Source organism: Apostichopus japonicus, chromosome 3 (assembly GCF_037975245.1).
Source record: "Apostichopus japonicus isolate 1M-3 chromosome 3, ASM3797524v1, whole genome shotgun sequence".
Classification (NCBI taxonomy): Eukaryota; Metazoa; Echinodermata; class Holothuroidea; order Aspidochirotida; family Stichopodidae; genus Apostichopus; species Apostichopus japonicus.
The window spans coordinates 25,907,495-25,925,170 of record NC_092563.1 but is presented as its reverse complement, the minus strand read 5'-3'; the positions used below and the strand labels follow the sequence as shown (position 1 = coordinate 25,925,170).

Genomic DNA, 17,676 nt, shown 5'->3' with positions numbered 1-17,676 from the left:
AGCCAGGTTTTTTTCTGTTCATATATACTTACCAGAAAATTTGTAAACTGTAAATTGGAAACTTAATAAAAGGTTGCAAAATATGCGTGACCTCCAAGACACAGTAAACTAAAAGTAAAAATTTTCTTTTGTAATAGCTGTTTGCAAATCTTGTCACGCTCTGGTGAGCAGAGCAATTGCAAATTGGGTATATGAAGTATGAACTATACTGGCCTTATTCAGTTGCTTTTAGGTTGAAAACATTCACGGACTTCAGTATAGGGGACTGCAAAAGCACCATGACTGCTCTCCTAACCGCCGTGGTTGTGATCTTCGCAATTGGTGCATCGTCTGTTGTGGGTCAACCAACTGTCAATCAAAGTGAGTACAACTCGCATTCATCTTGTAACAAGAAAGATACCGTTTAGTTTATATTGCTTGATTTACCGTTTTCGGTTATAGACAGTTTCGTCATAAATGTTTTACCAATAACGCTTGAATGATCATTATACACAAGTGCACATATCAATAGCAGTTCTGCTTCGTGTAGTATTTCAATTACACCCCTAGAGTCTTCATTGATATTCGTTGTAAACTAAAAACAATCGTTCCACCCCTTTGTTATCTTTTCTAACGTTTTCAAAGGTAAGAAAATCAACTTCTGAACACTTGTTTTTCGCATGTCAAGGCACATAGTATCATTACCTCAGTGTACTTTGATGGATCATTTTAGTGCAACACTAAATGCAGAATGCATATAGGTAATAGACAACATAAAAGTTAGAGTGCAAATTCAAAATTTCACCCGAATGATTAAGACTGAACGTTTGTGGAAGCGCCAGAGGCGAAAGAAGGATTTGTTGTAAAGGAGGGGGATTCCACTTGGACCATTGAAGGCGATTACTACGTAGGAGGGAGGGGGGGGGGGTGAGTGGTGTGAGGGTGATCCCCTCCAAAAAATTAAACGTGAAGGTACATTCTGATGAATATCTATATTATAATTTAGGTCTGTATAAGCCGCTCTGGACGTAAGATCGGGCTAAAAATAATAATAATAAACTCCCAGATTCTCCCGACTGAGTTAGGTAGTGACCTGAATATTTATCGGGGGAGGGGGGGGGGCAGATGTGGATGAAGTATACCTTAAAAGAAGGATGCTGTCATGGGGTTATCGAAGCGTTTGTCCGTGTATGGAAGTCTTGCTCCAATTCTTCCCCTGAATGCCAGAATCCCCCTGCAGTGACGATCGGAGGTGGGTGATGACCCCAACCCTCCTTGAGTACGCTACTGGCTGTACTTGCTTCTTTGAAAGCGAATAACTAGCAATACTGTGTGACACAATCCGACAACACATATTGCCCTCTCCCAAAATATGTTCATCATTTTATGCTTACACATTGATGTGAAACTTGCTTACTAGTAACTTGGTGTTTAACTGAGCTTTCAAAATATTTTCTTTGCGGTCCTTTCACCGTGCAAATTATTCCCCGACCTTCGGAAGTGTTGATATGTTATAGTGTTCATGTTAAACATATATAAATGTCTCCGTGTGTGTGTGTGCCTACAGAAGGCTTGGTGTTTGAGGGGAGTGTTCATGGGGTGCCCCCTTCAGTCCGACAAGTTTTCAGTCCGACAAGTTTTCAGTCCGAAAGGTTTTCAGTCCGAAAATGAAATACACGTTTTCAGTCCGAAAATGAAATACACGTTTTCAGTCCGAAAATGAAATACACGTTTTCAGTCCGAAAATTAAATACACGTTTTCAGTCCGAAAATTAAATACACGTTTTCAGTCCGAAAATTAAATACACGTTTTCAGTCGGGGAATGAAAGCGGTTTTAATGTCATCATATCACCAATAAACAACCCTGGAATGCAAGGTTGGAGTTCGGAACATTTCGGCTAGTGATCACGACACACGGTTGTAACAACGGTATATTAATGAACAGTGTATACTGAAGCTCCGACTGAGAACGTGGATTTTATTTTCGGACTGAGAACGTGTCGGACTGAAAACTCGTTTTTTCGGACTGAAAACGTGTATTTTATTTTCGGACTGAAAACGTGTATTTCATTTTCGGACTGAAAACGTGTCGGACTGAAAACGTGTAGTTTATTTTCGAACTGAAAACTTGTATTTTTTTTTTCGGACTGAAAACGTGTCGGACTGAAAACTGTTTTTTTCGGACTGAAAACGTGTATTTTATTTTCGGACTGAAAACGTGTACCCGTGTTTATTGCCATTATCTAAAATTTCTAAAATATTTGGGAATAATGCAGAATACTATAACTATGTCCTTACTCCTTGTGCTCAGCTATGTGAACTATATGGTAATGGCCCATGGTCCCTTTGGTTTATGATTGGGTTAGTTTAAACTATGACTAATGCACCCCCATTATATACTTTGTCGACCAAGGCTTCTCTGTCTATAGACTTGAGCTTTTCAAATCTACAATAATGTTGCACGCCACACCCATGAGAGCTGTGAGTTTCGTGTCTGTACAAAGTATCCATTGCATATGCGGTATAGTTTTACCCAGCAAACACAAAACGTTATCATAACATGTTTTTATAACGTTAAATGTGGTGTTATAAAACGTCGGCCTTATGTTTTTATGAGATATTAATGTTATATTAATGTTTTAACGAAAAAATGTTTTGAACTAACAGCCTGAAAAACGTTTTCGTGACATATTTATTACACCACAAATGACGTTATCAAAACAAAAGACGAAACGTTTTAATAACGTTTTTGTGTTTGCTGGGTAGTCATCTAATCTGCAGGTACGTTACAATAAACAGAGAATAGTTCATTAGACATTAAAATGTTGGTTTCCTATACTCTATGAAAAGAACAATTTGTTTTGGAAACACTATCAAGATTTTTCATGATTACTTGAACCAATCAGCTCTTCCATCATGCAAATGGCCTACATGAAATATAAATATACAAGACTCGTTAGTTCCAACTAGTGTGTTATGCCACTTTACGCATGAATACACCTATTTATTCGATTTATAAAGAGGGCATCCTGTTCAATATGATGCTAATTAAGTACCGCATTGAAGGAGAGACAAACCCAACTATTGCGTTTTGCCTTTAAAGCATTTTGAGTCCTTTTCTATGATTTTTCTCAACCTCACTGAATCCACTATGCCATAACGACATACATAACTAGCTTATCTATTTAAATCTTACTTCACATGGTGGCATAAAAGTCGAAAAATTTGCAACTTTCAACTTTGTTTTTCTCCAAGATATTTACCGTTAGAACCCAATAAACCTCGCCCATAATATGAATATTTAAACACTAAGAACGTCATTGACCAATACAACACCATGCTTGATTTGTGTACAGTCTATATTGCAGTTGTACCAGGGAGTTCCATTACATCTCCCTGGTTGTACCAACGCAAAGTCTTAAATCTATTTTTAGCAACGGCTCATAACTAAACCTGCATCTCTGATTGGTTGAATTCAAACTAGTGGGTTTGGCGGAACTGTATGCGATTAATTTTAACTGTGGAATTTGTCGAGGACACTCTTCTCATTATCTGCAAACATCCTTAATTACTCGCCAATTAACGTTGTTGGCAGGAAAAAAAACTTGGCTAATATCTTAGTTTGCTGTTTTGTGATTGATATATGTAAAAAATTGATGGACTTGTCAAAAAAGTAGAAAAACGGCGACCAAACGCAAAATGCTGCTTTAATAATATAGAGAGATTTTTGTGGTGCACCCCCCCCCCCCCTCAGTCATGCATCAAGTAAGAAATATGTTGTGCGTGGGAGGTGTGATGATATTGTGGGTCGTCTTTCTGTATTGGTCTCTCTTTGTTGCTGTTTACTGTAACTAGGAGGAAACGACTTTATTTGTAAATGTCAGCGGCCGTAATGATGATAATTAACCAAGTAATGAAAAGGAAGAAGCAGCACATAAAACTTACGCAAAATTTCAAGTACAGTGATTCTGCGACATCACTTTTAGACTTACTCAAATCATCTGTCTAGTAAGTGAAGGAACAATTATATCCTTTTGCCCACACGGTTTCAAGTTACGGTTTAGCTGTTTGGAACATGTGTTCACCGCACAAGCACAAGCTTCTCCTTAACACCATACGTTACACAAATATGTAACTGGTTTTAGGTTGAAACAAACAATTGACGGCAGTGGACTTAACTTTTGGACTATAAAAAAGGCCTGCAGGCTTTACTGGTGCACACAATTCCAGCTCCATATAGTTTGATCATTACAATGTGTTGTCAATTTCATATCGTGATTTGCTTGACAAAGCCTTCTAGTAGAAACAACGCTCAGTGTTCCTTTACTATCACTCGAAGAAAAGTCACCCCCAACTTTAGATAGAGCCTCATGGTCACGAAACCCCAAACAGCTTGATCCACGATGAATCCCAATCACCATATACCTCTTTATTATGTATTGAGACTGTACTCGTGTGATCATGACGACGTTACACGTCCACTTGGCGATATCAGGAGTTCCTTCGAAACGCCGGGAAACGATACTACACATGATCTCGGTTGAAGGTTGGTGAGCTATCTACTACAGTGTGTATCTGATAAGACAGATACTACCACACATTTTCTTTACTCACAAGACAGAGAAAGGAAATCAGTTTGGCAAAGAATATTTACACTCTTTAGTCCGTAATATTTAGTACTTCGCGAAATTAATTCATTTAAACGCTGCACTCCGCTAGGGCAGATCCAGGATTTTAAATCGGTGGTGTGGCCCTGGGGTCGCTTACTCCCAATAAATATGATTGGGGTCTTTTTCCCCGACAAAATAATAGAAGTGAAATGATGCGTTCTGCGGCCTCTTTTGGCTATAAATTAGGTCCGTGATTGAAACTGCTTTCAACCTTTTTGTGTGGGGTTTAAACGTGCGGTAAATTAGTGACGCTACCTTTTTAACTTCAGGACAACAATTTTAAAGTTAATCAACACATTTCGTTATATGAGATATTATAACACTTGGCATATCTGGACAAGGATATCGCTTTACGAAAATTAATTTCATGTAACTTTGGGAGACACCTTCGATGTACTGAAATTGACAGAAATCGATAATATCATTTTATTTTACATTAAACCAAAGTTTAAGTAGTGGGTTTCAGTTGTCATTTCACCCATTAAAGATCTGCTTTATTGGCTCCAACTAAAGCTCGCTACAGCTAGGAAAGTTTTGTGAATAACGTAATCCACCTACCACGGTTGGAAATACACCTCATGCTCTAAGATTAGCCTACATAGCCCGCTAGGCTCTGTGTGTAAACATTGTGAACACATGGAAATATGTTTATGTCTACAGTGTTGTTCATTATACAGCGTTCACACAAAGACTCTCATACCAGAACAAATATGTGGCAGGCGTTGCAGACTAATTGGTTACGTGAAGCAACATGCATCCTGATCGCATAGAACCAATAACCCGCTGGTGACTGGGGCTGAAAATAGGACCAATTTGACACATTTTAACCTAACGATTTGGTTTTGATGATGCCGGTTCTGGACACCGTGTCGACTTTTCTGTAGCCTACGATGACTAAGACAATTGTTTGATATTATTAAATAACAATTAAGCATTGTCTTTTGGCTATATGTCTTTTGAAGTCGAAATTATTCATGTCATACAGACACACAGAAACGTGGAAACTATACACTCCACAATCTACGGAACGAGCAATTAACCTTCAGAAGCAACGCTTGGTTTAGTCCCATTGTTTATCCTAATTAGGTTTGAACTTTTATTTTTAGCCATCTTCTTAACCTTTGGAAACTTGCTTTAATTATTGTTTTGGCACTGTTTTTTACCTTGTTTATTTTAATTACAGTTGTGCCATTTATATATTTCTACATTCCTTCACTTTCTCTCTTTACAAAGGAAATGGAGATTAAAGGGTTTATAAAAACTGTTCCGTTTTCGTCATAATCGGCATTTTTATTGTAGTTTGAGCTAACAGTTTTTGCTTATCCTCTTCATAATGACTATAGGGCTTCTGTGGTCAGGGGTCGGTTGAAAACGTTTATTTGAAAGCCATTCATGCGAGTTCTCTATGAACCAAACAAAAGGAGGGGGTGTAGGCCTAATCAAACATCCTAAGATGTGGATGGTGGTTTTCATTCTATAGCGTTACGAAATTTTTAAATATGAAACAAGTCTTTGTTAAAATCTAAAGAATAACTATAGTTAGAAATCAAGACTACCTCAGCAGAATTCGTATGAAATCCAACTTATCACAGTGATTTCATTTTATACAAATTGTGTGAAAATATCTTATATAGGCCTAAGTTAGTGAGTTTTAATGATGACAAAGGGCTACCTTCTCACGCCATATTTGACTACAAAACCCTTCTTTTGTTTGACCAGGGCACATCTGCAAATGAAAACCACCACGTATACGTAGTAGATACGCGCTTATACGGTGTAATAATGGAACTTATGTATGAATTTGTTACTGTTCCGATGTAATGAGACTTGAGATTGAGAGTGGATAAAAAAAATTAGGTTTTATCGTTCCGATGCTCTATCTTGGCTGACTTTGCTACATTTCCTTATATGAATTTGTAAGGAGCAACGTCTTCTGCACTTTTGGTAACATAATACTGATTTCATATTTAAATTTAAATACACTAATATAAAACATCTGCTAGTTAATATAAGTTATATCAGGCGTCATATTTCCCTACTGCCTCTCGTCCGTAGTATTTGAGTTCATGAGCCAAAAGCATTGTTATTAGTTCAAAAAGTGTTTTTATTCCGAGATATAGTTCATCCGGAACGTCAAGATGAATTAAACTTTCAGAGCTTCATAAATCGATATCTTTACCAACGCTGGACTGATGCATTGTGTGACATTTAAAGTATATGAACGACATCAGATCCTCTGAAATAGAAGGAATCACGTGACTGGGGCATGATTAAAGGATGAGTTTTGATTTGTCATTGTCCAAGGAAAAAAAGAAGAACAAATTGGATAGCTTCAAATGTTTCTGTATAGCTATTTCAGTGTTCATGATATCCAACTTAAATATAGTCTAAATCTCTGGAATGATCCTTTCAAGTTAAATTGATGATGACATCGGCACCTAATCGCAGGTACTTTTTAAGAAAAAGTCGCCCAGGAAAGAACCTGGGCACGAAAACCAAACTACCGAATTAACGACTGATCCGCTTCCAAACCCCAGTCCCCTTGCATCGGGACTGTGACTGTGTGATCATCGTCAGGTGTGCATCACCATTCCCCTCGAAAGGGAACAGATATACTACACATGATCTTAGCCAAAAGGTCTACGTGTTAAAGTTAATATATTTCTTCATTTTCTTCTCTTTTATAAATTGTAATAACTCAACCAAATAATATTCTTTTCAACTTGATATAAGGATCTAAGTCAACACCATTCGTTCTTGACAAATTTTGTAATGCATTTGTGAACATTTGAACTGCGGCCATATAAGTCTCATGTTTTCTTATCGACTTTTGAGTTGAATTTGAGGATCTGACGTAAAGCTCAGTTAGAATAAATAGTCCAGCCACTTGAATTGAGGAGCCACAACCTTTTAAGACGGAAGCTCTGTTGGTAAGTTCCTACTGATGATGACAAATTATTGATACGTTGGGCCGACACTGGCAGTCATAACCAAACATACAGTTTTGGCATGATTAGTGTATAGAAGTTCAAACAAAATGATGAGAAAACGTTGAAGTTATCCTTGAGATGACAATGAGTTTATACTGACAGGAATCTCTAAGTGTCTATAGTAAATGGAAATGCAAGGTCATGCAGGTCGTTGTGTTTATTGTACTAAAGGCGACACGTCTTAAACAAACATTGTTCTAATCGTGTAGTCTAACTTGAAATGAAATGATCAACTTCAGACACACCATGGTTATTGTCACCAGCCAAGGTTGTGATGAAATAACCGCAGTGAAAAGTTCACACATGTACACGTCTTTGCTCGCTGCCTCTATTAGTACACAGCTGAATTTGCCTTATTGAAACCTCGAGGTGTGTTGTCCTGTCATAGTCTTATAGAGATATAGGGCCTATATATACGACTAGCTGGGGTGAATTTTGTACATTTAACGACTGCATGGCAAGAATGAAACGGCTGGAAAGAAGTCCATTCATTGTTTCAGGCGAATCTATTCAATATAAACTCACTGACCTGTTACACCATTGACGAGAAGACAAAAAGCTCTAAAAAAGTTATCATGGGGAGCCATAATACGTATTTGTTATACTTTGTACTATGACTATACTTTGTACTGTGTGCAGTAGTCTGATGAACTTGAAAATAACCTCAGCATGTCGATTTCATATGGTCGATTGAGGAGGATAAAAGCGTTATACAAAAAAAACTGAAATTAACTTTTTGGCTTTGATAATATGTTTTCATAAGAGTGTTGAAAATGGAAATTTAATTTCATGCAGGGTAGTAGTGAAGTTTAAGCACTAGCGGTTCCCGTCGGGCCTCTGTGACCTTGTTAGTGAGAAAACAACTGGTAATTGTGATGTCTGTGAAAAGAAGTTTTACTGATGAACATAATACGTTTCGTCCTTGGTAAAAAAAAAAATTGTTTGAGATTTTTTTTCACACTACAAATCGCATCTGAGGGAGGGCACGATTTTCTCTTGAGAGGGCACGTCCACCCACCCCCCCCCCCCTCGGCCACCCCTTGGCGACGCCACTACCCGCAGCATGGAATAGATTTAATTCAGTGGTTCTATAAAACAAAACATTTGTTACAAAGGTGTGCATGGTTGCCCACATAGCCCATTCGAGACAACCTTGAAACTAAAACGACGTGTTTCGATTAAACCGAATAAAATGATAGATTCATGCTTGTTATTAAGTCTGTTTGAAATATCATTTAAGTTATACGCGTAAGCATCATCAATGTACTTCCCATCATTCATAGAATTGGTGCAATAGAATAAAAAAAAACTATGGACCAGAGGTGTGCATAAGTGTTAGCTGCCCACGTAACCTATTCGAGACAACTTTCAACTGAAATGACGTGTTTCGATTAAGCTAAGTAATTCCTGTTTCTTTTTATTTTCTTTATTTGAACTCTACGCCACACGCGCTTGCATTCTTCCCAATCTGGCTGCTCCCATATTTCAGTTTTTGTTTTCGTGCGCCAGACCAAGTTATTACACAGAACATTGTCGAAGCTTCAAGATGTTATGACACAGTGGTCCTTGCGTAACCTACATGTATCGTTGGCGTGATTATTTGCACAGCGCATGCAGATATTTATATGCAAATAAAAAGAGAAACACCTTAATTGATTCTACTATATGTAATGTAAACAGTGACCTGAGGAAGTTAACACGCGTTCTCTTTTGAAATATTGGTGTTCTCATAGCCAGATAAATCAGACACAGCTTATACCTCACCATAGTAATTTTGATGCACTTTGTGCTTTCAGGACAGGGCTGGATGTGGTTATATAGAAAGATGTCGGATAAGAAAATTGGCAGTATCACTTTCACTTCAATTTGGTTTTTAACCAAAATCTAATCAGCAGAGTATATACGTGGACTATACATGTACTCAGTGGTCTAGTTACTCGACAACTGACTTAAAAAACTTACGCTTCAAGCTCCATCTTCTATTGTACTGATCATCCGTTACAGTAATATGAAGATAATTAAATATCTTAGAAAATAGTCTATAAACCACTGTACCAAGTTCTGTACATGTTCACTAAATATCAGAGTTGTAAAGAGGCTATGTAAATGAGATAGCCTATACTGCCCAACATCCTTCAGCAATAAACTCGCTTCCAAAGTACTGTATGATATGAAAATAGTTGTCCTGGAATAAAACCTAATGACAGATGGAGAATACAAACGGTATCACTAAACCTACTATACTATCAAACAGGATTATTGTGTAGTATGCATATGTACAGTATGCATACTACCTTAGCAATGCATTACCTATATCAGTATACGGAATATTGCTGCCGGAGTGCCGGACCATGTAATGGGGCTAAATATATAAATAAATACAGGTCATGAGGCAGTTATTTTTACGACGCCATTACAAATATGGCTTATGGATAACAACATTTAATTTGGAACGTAAAACTGGAAGTTGAGTAGTATGCATGTGTTACGCCTATGACACCGTCCCTGTTCAGTGTTACATATATACATTACTAAACTCACATGTAGGCGTGATCTACCTCTTATAATGAGAACCGTTTTTTTTTTTTTTTTTTGCGAAAATACTTAATTTATTTTTTACCGCTTTTAAGCCGTTTCCATTAGTTCAACAATCACTGTCATTATCAGTCAATAACTGACATATTTCATTCATGAACAAACACCGGTGATACATTGAAACATCAGATACATAAGATCAAACATGATCTATGTATTGCCTTTTTCAAAACGCACGTAATCACTTGAACGGTGGAATGAATCAGTCTATAGAATATTTGAACTCTGTTGTAAATGAGGCCCCGCAGGTCTTTTAGAGGTGAGACTCGTCCTTCGATTGCGTTTCATTTGTCACCAATGTTGTCATTTCTTGAATCACACTGGTACATCGAACGTTTCATATTTCTACCATGCATCCGGCCCGAACCAGTTCCCCTCAACTCCCTCCCTTCTGACTATTTACACTGAGAGCCAACGCAAACTACAATGCTATAGAATACAAAGCAGAACGGTTGATGGGAGAGAAACATGTAATACCCGTGTTACTAATATTATAATGTACATGTGAATAAAGTTAACACCTCCCCCACCCCCATTCTTCGTTAGAATTTCATTTCATTTTTATTGAAGGTTCACCAGATACTATAGATAGGGGAAGATCAGGCGCGTAGTCAAGGGGGTGGGGGCGAAGGGGGCAGCCGCCCCCCGAGCATTAAATGTTTTTTTTAATGTTTTTATGATATCGCTAGTAATTTCAAATGAGAAAATGCTAAGATGCAAATTACAAGGCCTGGGAAGTGTCCTTTCCAGCGACCTGGGAGGCATTTTCAGGCAAAATTTTCTGCTACGCTTCGCGCCAAATATGGTGGCGCTACGCTTAGATATTTTGCAATTCCGAATCTACGGCTCGAAAATTTGCCAACAGTTTCGCCCCTCCCTTGGCAAATTCCTGGCTACGCGCCTGGGGAAGATAAGACATACGGAAAGCAATGAATTACATACTGACGCCACATTTCCCCGCCTCCATGGTAACTGAGCCCTCACCCGATTGGGTAGGAAAGTTTTATACCACGCACATTATTTTGGGCAAATATTAACATCGAGGCATGATTTGAAAGTAACCAAGTTTACCACTGTATGCCTAGTATAGACCCCAATCAGAAACTGAACCGCTGTCGGGCTTCCCCTGTGAGTGTGGTAATGAGGGCCCTACAATGGATCCGCAACCCCATCCCCACCCCACAACCTCAGCCATCAGCCAGACCATCGCAAGATAACCTCTTCATCCACCGCCAATGCCCGTCAGCTCAGGTCTTCGAAAAAGGAATACCAGACCTTTATTAAGAAGTGTCTATACCAGGCATTGATTCCGATCACCCGGCCCTCCGCCACAAAAAAAAAAGAAAAAAAGATTTAGCTAAATTGCAGTTTTATTTCATTGTATTTCTGTCTCGTTCTTTTTAGTGGACAGTCGCGTACTCGTTATGTAGGCCCCTAAGTGACACAACTTTAAAGGGATATAGGAATGGGCGGACTGGAATCAAACTTGTCACCGTTAAGTTTCATCACGAGGGGTCCCAATATATCGAAAAGAGTCACCTCTACCCTGAACTTGGACCACATAATTGTCAAATATTGTTTAAGTATGTTCGGCATATATGTAATTGCACCGGACCTCTACATCAGCATTCACAATTTCATCTGAAATTAACCGTAAATATAGTAAACTGACCAAGTGACCTTCCAATTGTGCTGTATGAATATTATGGTAATGGCATAAGAAGCGGCCCGAGGCCCCCGACATACGTGGGGCCCCGGGATATTTCGCGGTTTCCCGGTGGGCTAGTCCTCCCCTGGATATAGTGTTGACATTACACGCATTAACTATTTTGATTTTCGTTCTATTATCTTGTCGGTTAAAGGTATATGTTTATTGCGTCAGGGGTGTTTGTATATATAGATGATTGAATAGTGCCATATGTTGTAATAGAGACAAAGATCCCAACTGTTCCAAACTTGGAGGGAATTTTAAGGACGAGTTGAGTCCCCTTTCCGCTATGCATGGTACTTTATTATGTTCAACCCATTTATGCATATGACTAAAAATCGTAATTGGAGTTAAGAGTGTTTTCAGATGCTCAACTTCCAATATCACAACACGGTAGTAACTAACATACGAACATTAGATATCCCGTTCGCGAAATTATTTTTCCCACTTCGACGCGGCCACATGGGCGTGGCTTATGAAATACGTCACAGGCCGGCAAGTTTGTGACTTCGACTTCGAGCTCTTACGTATAGCTCTTTAATAATATACTCAGCTAATATACTCAGGCCTAATATACTCAGGCCTAAGACATGACTTCATGAGATCCATGATGATGTGCGACTGCTCCTCCTAGTCAATCGGGTCTTATGGAGCTCTTGAGGTAAATTCCATCACAAAATCAAACTGTGTTTGTTTATTAGATGTGTTATGAACCTCCCGTGTCTGGAAAAGTTTGGAAAAGAACCTCCCGTGACAGCAGGGTCTGGAAAAGTTATAAATGAACCTCCCGTGGTATTGATTATTACACTTCATATTACACCAGGTAGGCCCACTGACCTTTCAATGCTAGAAACCTACAAAGATACATGTTTTGTATTGTGCCCCATATTGTTTTATCCATCATTCTAAATTATTTGTTCATTTATAAATGAACCCCCTTTTAAACGGCAGTAAGGAGCCTACGTGCTTTCATCATTAGTTTACGTACGCTACTGGGTATTGTTACGGACTTGAAATATTCTACCCATTTTATTAAACAGTTGTCACTTGCGTCTGTATTAACTATAACCAGGGAGCTGTTACTGTTAGAGTAGCAGCTCCCTGCCATAACTATGCCTAAATAGCAATGTCCCTCTGTACTATACTATTTATTGTACTGGTACGTGTACTAGAATCCCTGACATGTAACTTAATTGAGAACTTTCAGCACCCAAACAAACACCCGAGAGATATCACTGCATAGTCTGTGACGTGGGCCAATAAGCCGTAACAACGACCGATAGTCCACGCCCATTATGCTAATATGGCCGCGTCGAAGTGGGAAAAATAATTTCGCATCCCGTTCATTTGGGATTTGGCATGGATTGTGCAATCTCGATCTGAGCCATGACTTTGGTTGGTCAAAGTTAACATGTGACCCAACAGCTTTTAGCCAATCAGGTTGCTACAATTGCAGAACAGTTGGTCGTCTGCATACTGCGGCTAGTTGTTTTTCATTTGCAGTGAACAGAGAGAGGTACTATGGAGTCCGTATTTAGCTATGGGCCTATGGCTCGCTATAGAGATCGACTAGTACATTGGCTCGCTTGACTTGAGGTTTCTTTGTAAGAATGGGATGTTAGGTAGTGCCATTTGGCCGTGACGTTTTCGATCCCGCAGGGCGGGTCACGTAAAAAGCACTAGTACTAGTACGTACAAAATATTTACCTGCTATCAATAATTGCAGCTAGACTGTACCTAGGCGCTGCATACTCTAGTGGTGTTTGAATGTAGCCTAGGCCTACATGTCATGTAAGCCGTCTCTATATACAGAGCTCTGACTTAGGCTATAGGCCTAGGCGTATAACTAGTATAACAAGGAAAGTCCCGAGGACTACAGTCTTCTGAATCAGGAACTGTTCACAATCAGGTATGTTTAGACTAGTGCTATACTTCTAAGACGGGTACTACAGTGGTACGGGAGATACTGCTTAGGACTGACTAGGTATAAATAATGTAGCATGGTGGGCTCATATTAATAGACGCTCAAGCCAGGATTTGATCAACGATGTGTATCAAGGAAAAATCCAAATCACTCAACATGTATGTGTTCTTTATATGTGTAGTTCCTCAGAAAAGTAATGAACTCATGTTTATTGTTCTGTGCATGTACAATACAATGTAGAATTGAGCAGAATATGACTACAACATGTCTGCCGTGTCAAGTTCTTTTATAGCCCTTAATTTACACAATACAACAATTGAATCTTAATGCTGTTTGCTATGCTCTGAGCTCAGACAGGTCAGGTCCCAGAGAGTCGTGGTATCATGCTGAGGTAATATTAGGTTTTTTTAGGGAGAAAGATTTCCAAATCCCAATAATATGTAACTCTGCTTTGCTGTAAAAAGTTTAGGTGGCCTGCTGTATCTTCGTACTGTGTGCAAACAATGTTAACAGATAAAATTAATGCAAGTGTTTTTATTAGACGTATTGGATATAATTTGCAAACTTTTTACTTTGTACAGGATGTGACCTTTGCCCTACGGGACAGGATTGCTACCTAACTGGATTTGGACAAAATGAATATGTCTGTGACTGTGGTAGTAGAAATGGCTTTTCCAGGATTGGTCCAACTTGCGAAACTACCCCAGATGGGATAACAGGTAAGGATGGAATCACAAAGGAAAGTGATTTTGAGAGTGTAGTGAGGTGTTAGATATTGTGGTTAGAGTGCACTGCCTTATTATTATTAGTGCATCATATAATAATTGGTGCATAAACCCATTAAGTATATCAGTCTGTGTTAAGATCACTCATTTTTGGAATGCTTAGTTGATGGTGAAGTACTTACAGTTGATGCTTTGAGATGGGCAACGAGTCATGATCTTGATCATGCACTAATCACAATAAGCCTAGTCATGTGGTTTGATTGGTTTCTAGCAATCAGAGTGGGACTATATTTTGAGAAGGTTGTTGTTATTATAAATAAGAGGTTTTTATCATTTGGTTTTTCAATGTGGATAATAATCACAATAAGCCTAGTCATGTGGTTTGATTGGTTTCTAACAATCAGAGTGGGACTATATTTTGAGAAAGTTGTTGTTATTATAAATAAGAGGTTTTTATCATTTGGTTTTTCAATGTGGTATAATGCATAACTATAATTGAATTTTTTTCTTAACAGTTGACAGACTCGATTCTTGTTATGGAGATAACTGTCGAACTGGGTCCTATCAGTCGCCAAACTGGAATATAGATGGGACTGGATTTTACGAAGCAAGGGATGCTAGAATATTTCTCCTCTTTATCCCGGGTGCCACCAGAATTGTTTTCCAATTTGAGGGACCATTTGGTGTTGAAGTTCTGAAAGATGACCTTTATGTGGGTGTTGGACTTGAGTTTGGTATTGATCAAGTATCCAGTGATTTTGTTGGACAATTGGATAATGGCAACATATATCACTTTGATAACCGCTCTCTTAGTGTACCAAATCAAGGAGTTCCTGCTAGCTTTGCTCTGGAAACTGATACAGTTTGGATTTACTTTGGGACGGACAAAAATATAGAGCTTGCTGGATTTCGGCTCACATGGAATTCTACAGGTAACGTACTTGCTTTGTTTCCATTTCAGTGTGTATGTTTTTCCCGGAACATAAATGTTCATGCAAGAAGGTCTTGGTTTAATATTTGAGTCAGTTTAGTTTTACTGTATGGATGCTGAATTGTACTGCTGTATTGAAAAACAAGGGGAACTTTCTTCATGATTCCCTCCTTAGTATGTTCCCAGACAACTTCAATCCATTCAGACAAGAGAGGCATTGGCAAAACTGAACTGGGCATGGTTGTTAGGTTAATATTAACTGAAAATGGGAATAGTGGGGTATAATGCAAAATAATTATAAATAGCTTAAAAACTTACCTTTAAAGAATTTCCTTCATTCTGAATGTAATGACAACCTTCACTTCATTCCAACATGATAGGGTAGACACCTACCAGACTGTACAGTAGCTACATGACATTTGCACCTCAAATGGAAATGAAAAGTTATAGGAAACATGTCAGATTAATAATAATAAGTGCTGTGAACCTCATCATGTGTATAATCTTCAAGGAGGTCAACAGGCCAATTTTGGCTTATGACTATTGATTTGATTAGAAAACATATAGATTAAACTCAACACTCTCTACAATTAAGTCATCAAGTCATGTCACAGCTCATTGATTTTGTCCTTAACCCAGAATTATGTCACACACTGGCCACCAGCATTATTTTTTCTTACTTTAGGATGTCTCTTCAATCAAACATGACACAAATTAAATGTACAATATACCCTCCTTTCATAACACCAATGCACATTTCAGCATTTAGCAAAAATGCAAATAGAACTGTGTGTAGATTTTGCTAAAGAGATATTTTGATGGTTGAAGTTGTTTGTTTAACTAAATTGCTGGAAGTTTTTCAGGTCAAGTTTTTTCCTAATGCACTTTCATTCTTGGAGATACAAATTATTAAAATTTGGTGAAGTTTCATGAATGCTGTGGAGGTAAATCGTTGAGCGAAACAGGTCCAGTCTGAAACCCTTGTAAATATGATAACTCAAAAAATACATCCTGGTTAAAGTTTATGTAGGTATGTTGATCCCCCTGGGTGAGTGCAATAGCCCTATTGATGGAGGTTAAAGCTCATTTGAGGTCAAAATCTAAAAACCTTATAAACATAACTCTGTAGCAGCACCTTGGGTGACATTTATATCTGCTATGTAGATCTCCTTTGGTGAAATGAGTTGAAAGGTAACCATTCCATGAGTTCGGTACCATTGAAGTAAAATTTGTTTTGCTTCATTTTAACGTCCTCCTAAAATGCTGTTGATATTCTTCCAAGGAAAATTACATTTTTTGTTATTATTATGCACTGATTGTGGTCAATATCACACTGGTTTCCCTTCTGTGAAAATGCAAGGAAAGAACTCTTTTTAAAATGAGTGTAAATGCCATGCTACTTCCTGCTTTGATCAAAGTAAGATAGTTATGGTGTTACATATAAGTTTGTGTCTAAATTTGTCATTTTATGTTGACTGTAGCCTTTGTTGAGCAGATATTTAAACTAACCATACTTTTTTTTTCTGATTTTAGAATGTTTTTCTCTTTAACTAAAATCACCTCTGCACACATGTACAGTCAACTGGAAATCAGCATCTGGTACTTTGTATAAAACTTTTTTGTTAGAGATACTCACTTTTACAGATATACTACAATATTCAGAAATCTTCTTTAATTCTTTCATTCCTCACAGTTGATACAAGTCCACCAATCATCACTCAATGCCCTTCACCTATAACTGAAACTGTGGCATCCATTCGCCCTGTGTCAGCAGCAGTGACATGGCAACAGCCCTTTGCAAATGATGGTTGTTGTGGTTTGATAACGACTCCTTCATTTCAAAGTCATGCACCGGGGGACTTATTTCCAGAAGGAACCACAGATGTCACCTACACATTTACTGATCTGAACTTTAATGTTGCAACATGCACATTTTCTGTGACAGTTATAAGAGGTACAGTGGTCACAATGCAACTTCTCTTCTGTAGAATAGATGCTATATTCATGGATTAGGACTTAAAAGGATTGTCTGGTGGCCCAAAGAAGTTACCTTAAGAAATAGTAAATAATTTTCCAAACATGTTGTCAAAGTATGAGAACGCTAATATTGCGTTTGACAGAGAAACGATTTTTTAATCGTTAAGGATTGACAT

The 17,676-nt window shown here is 38.2% G+C and overlaps 1 protein-coding gene across 16 annotated transcripts in view; it reads left to right on the top strand.

Moving 5' to 3' along the window:
- Positions 1 to 202: 202 nt before the first annotated feature.
- LOC139965637 (uncharacterized) overlaps positions 203 to 17,676 on the top strand; it is a 106,266-nt gene continuing 88,792 nt past the window's right edge. For all 16 annotated transcript variants that reach the window (XM_071968214.1, XM_071968213.1, XM_071968223.1 and 13 more), the window contains exons 1-4: positions 203 to 360; positions 14,449 to 14,586; positions 15,108 to 15,524; positions 17,217 to 17,477. In XM_071968214.1, the coding sequence (XP_071824315.1) occupies positions 279 to 360; positions 14,449 to 14,586; positions 15,108 to 15,524; positions 17,217 to 17,477 (898 nt within the window). In that variant the 5' untranslated portion in view covers positions 203 to 278. The remainder of the gene's footprint in view (positions 361 to 14,448; positions 14,587 to 15,107; positions 15,525 to 17,216; positions 17,478 to 17,676) is intronic.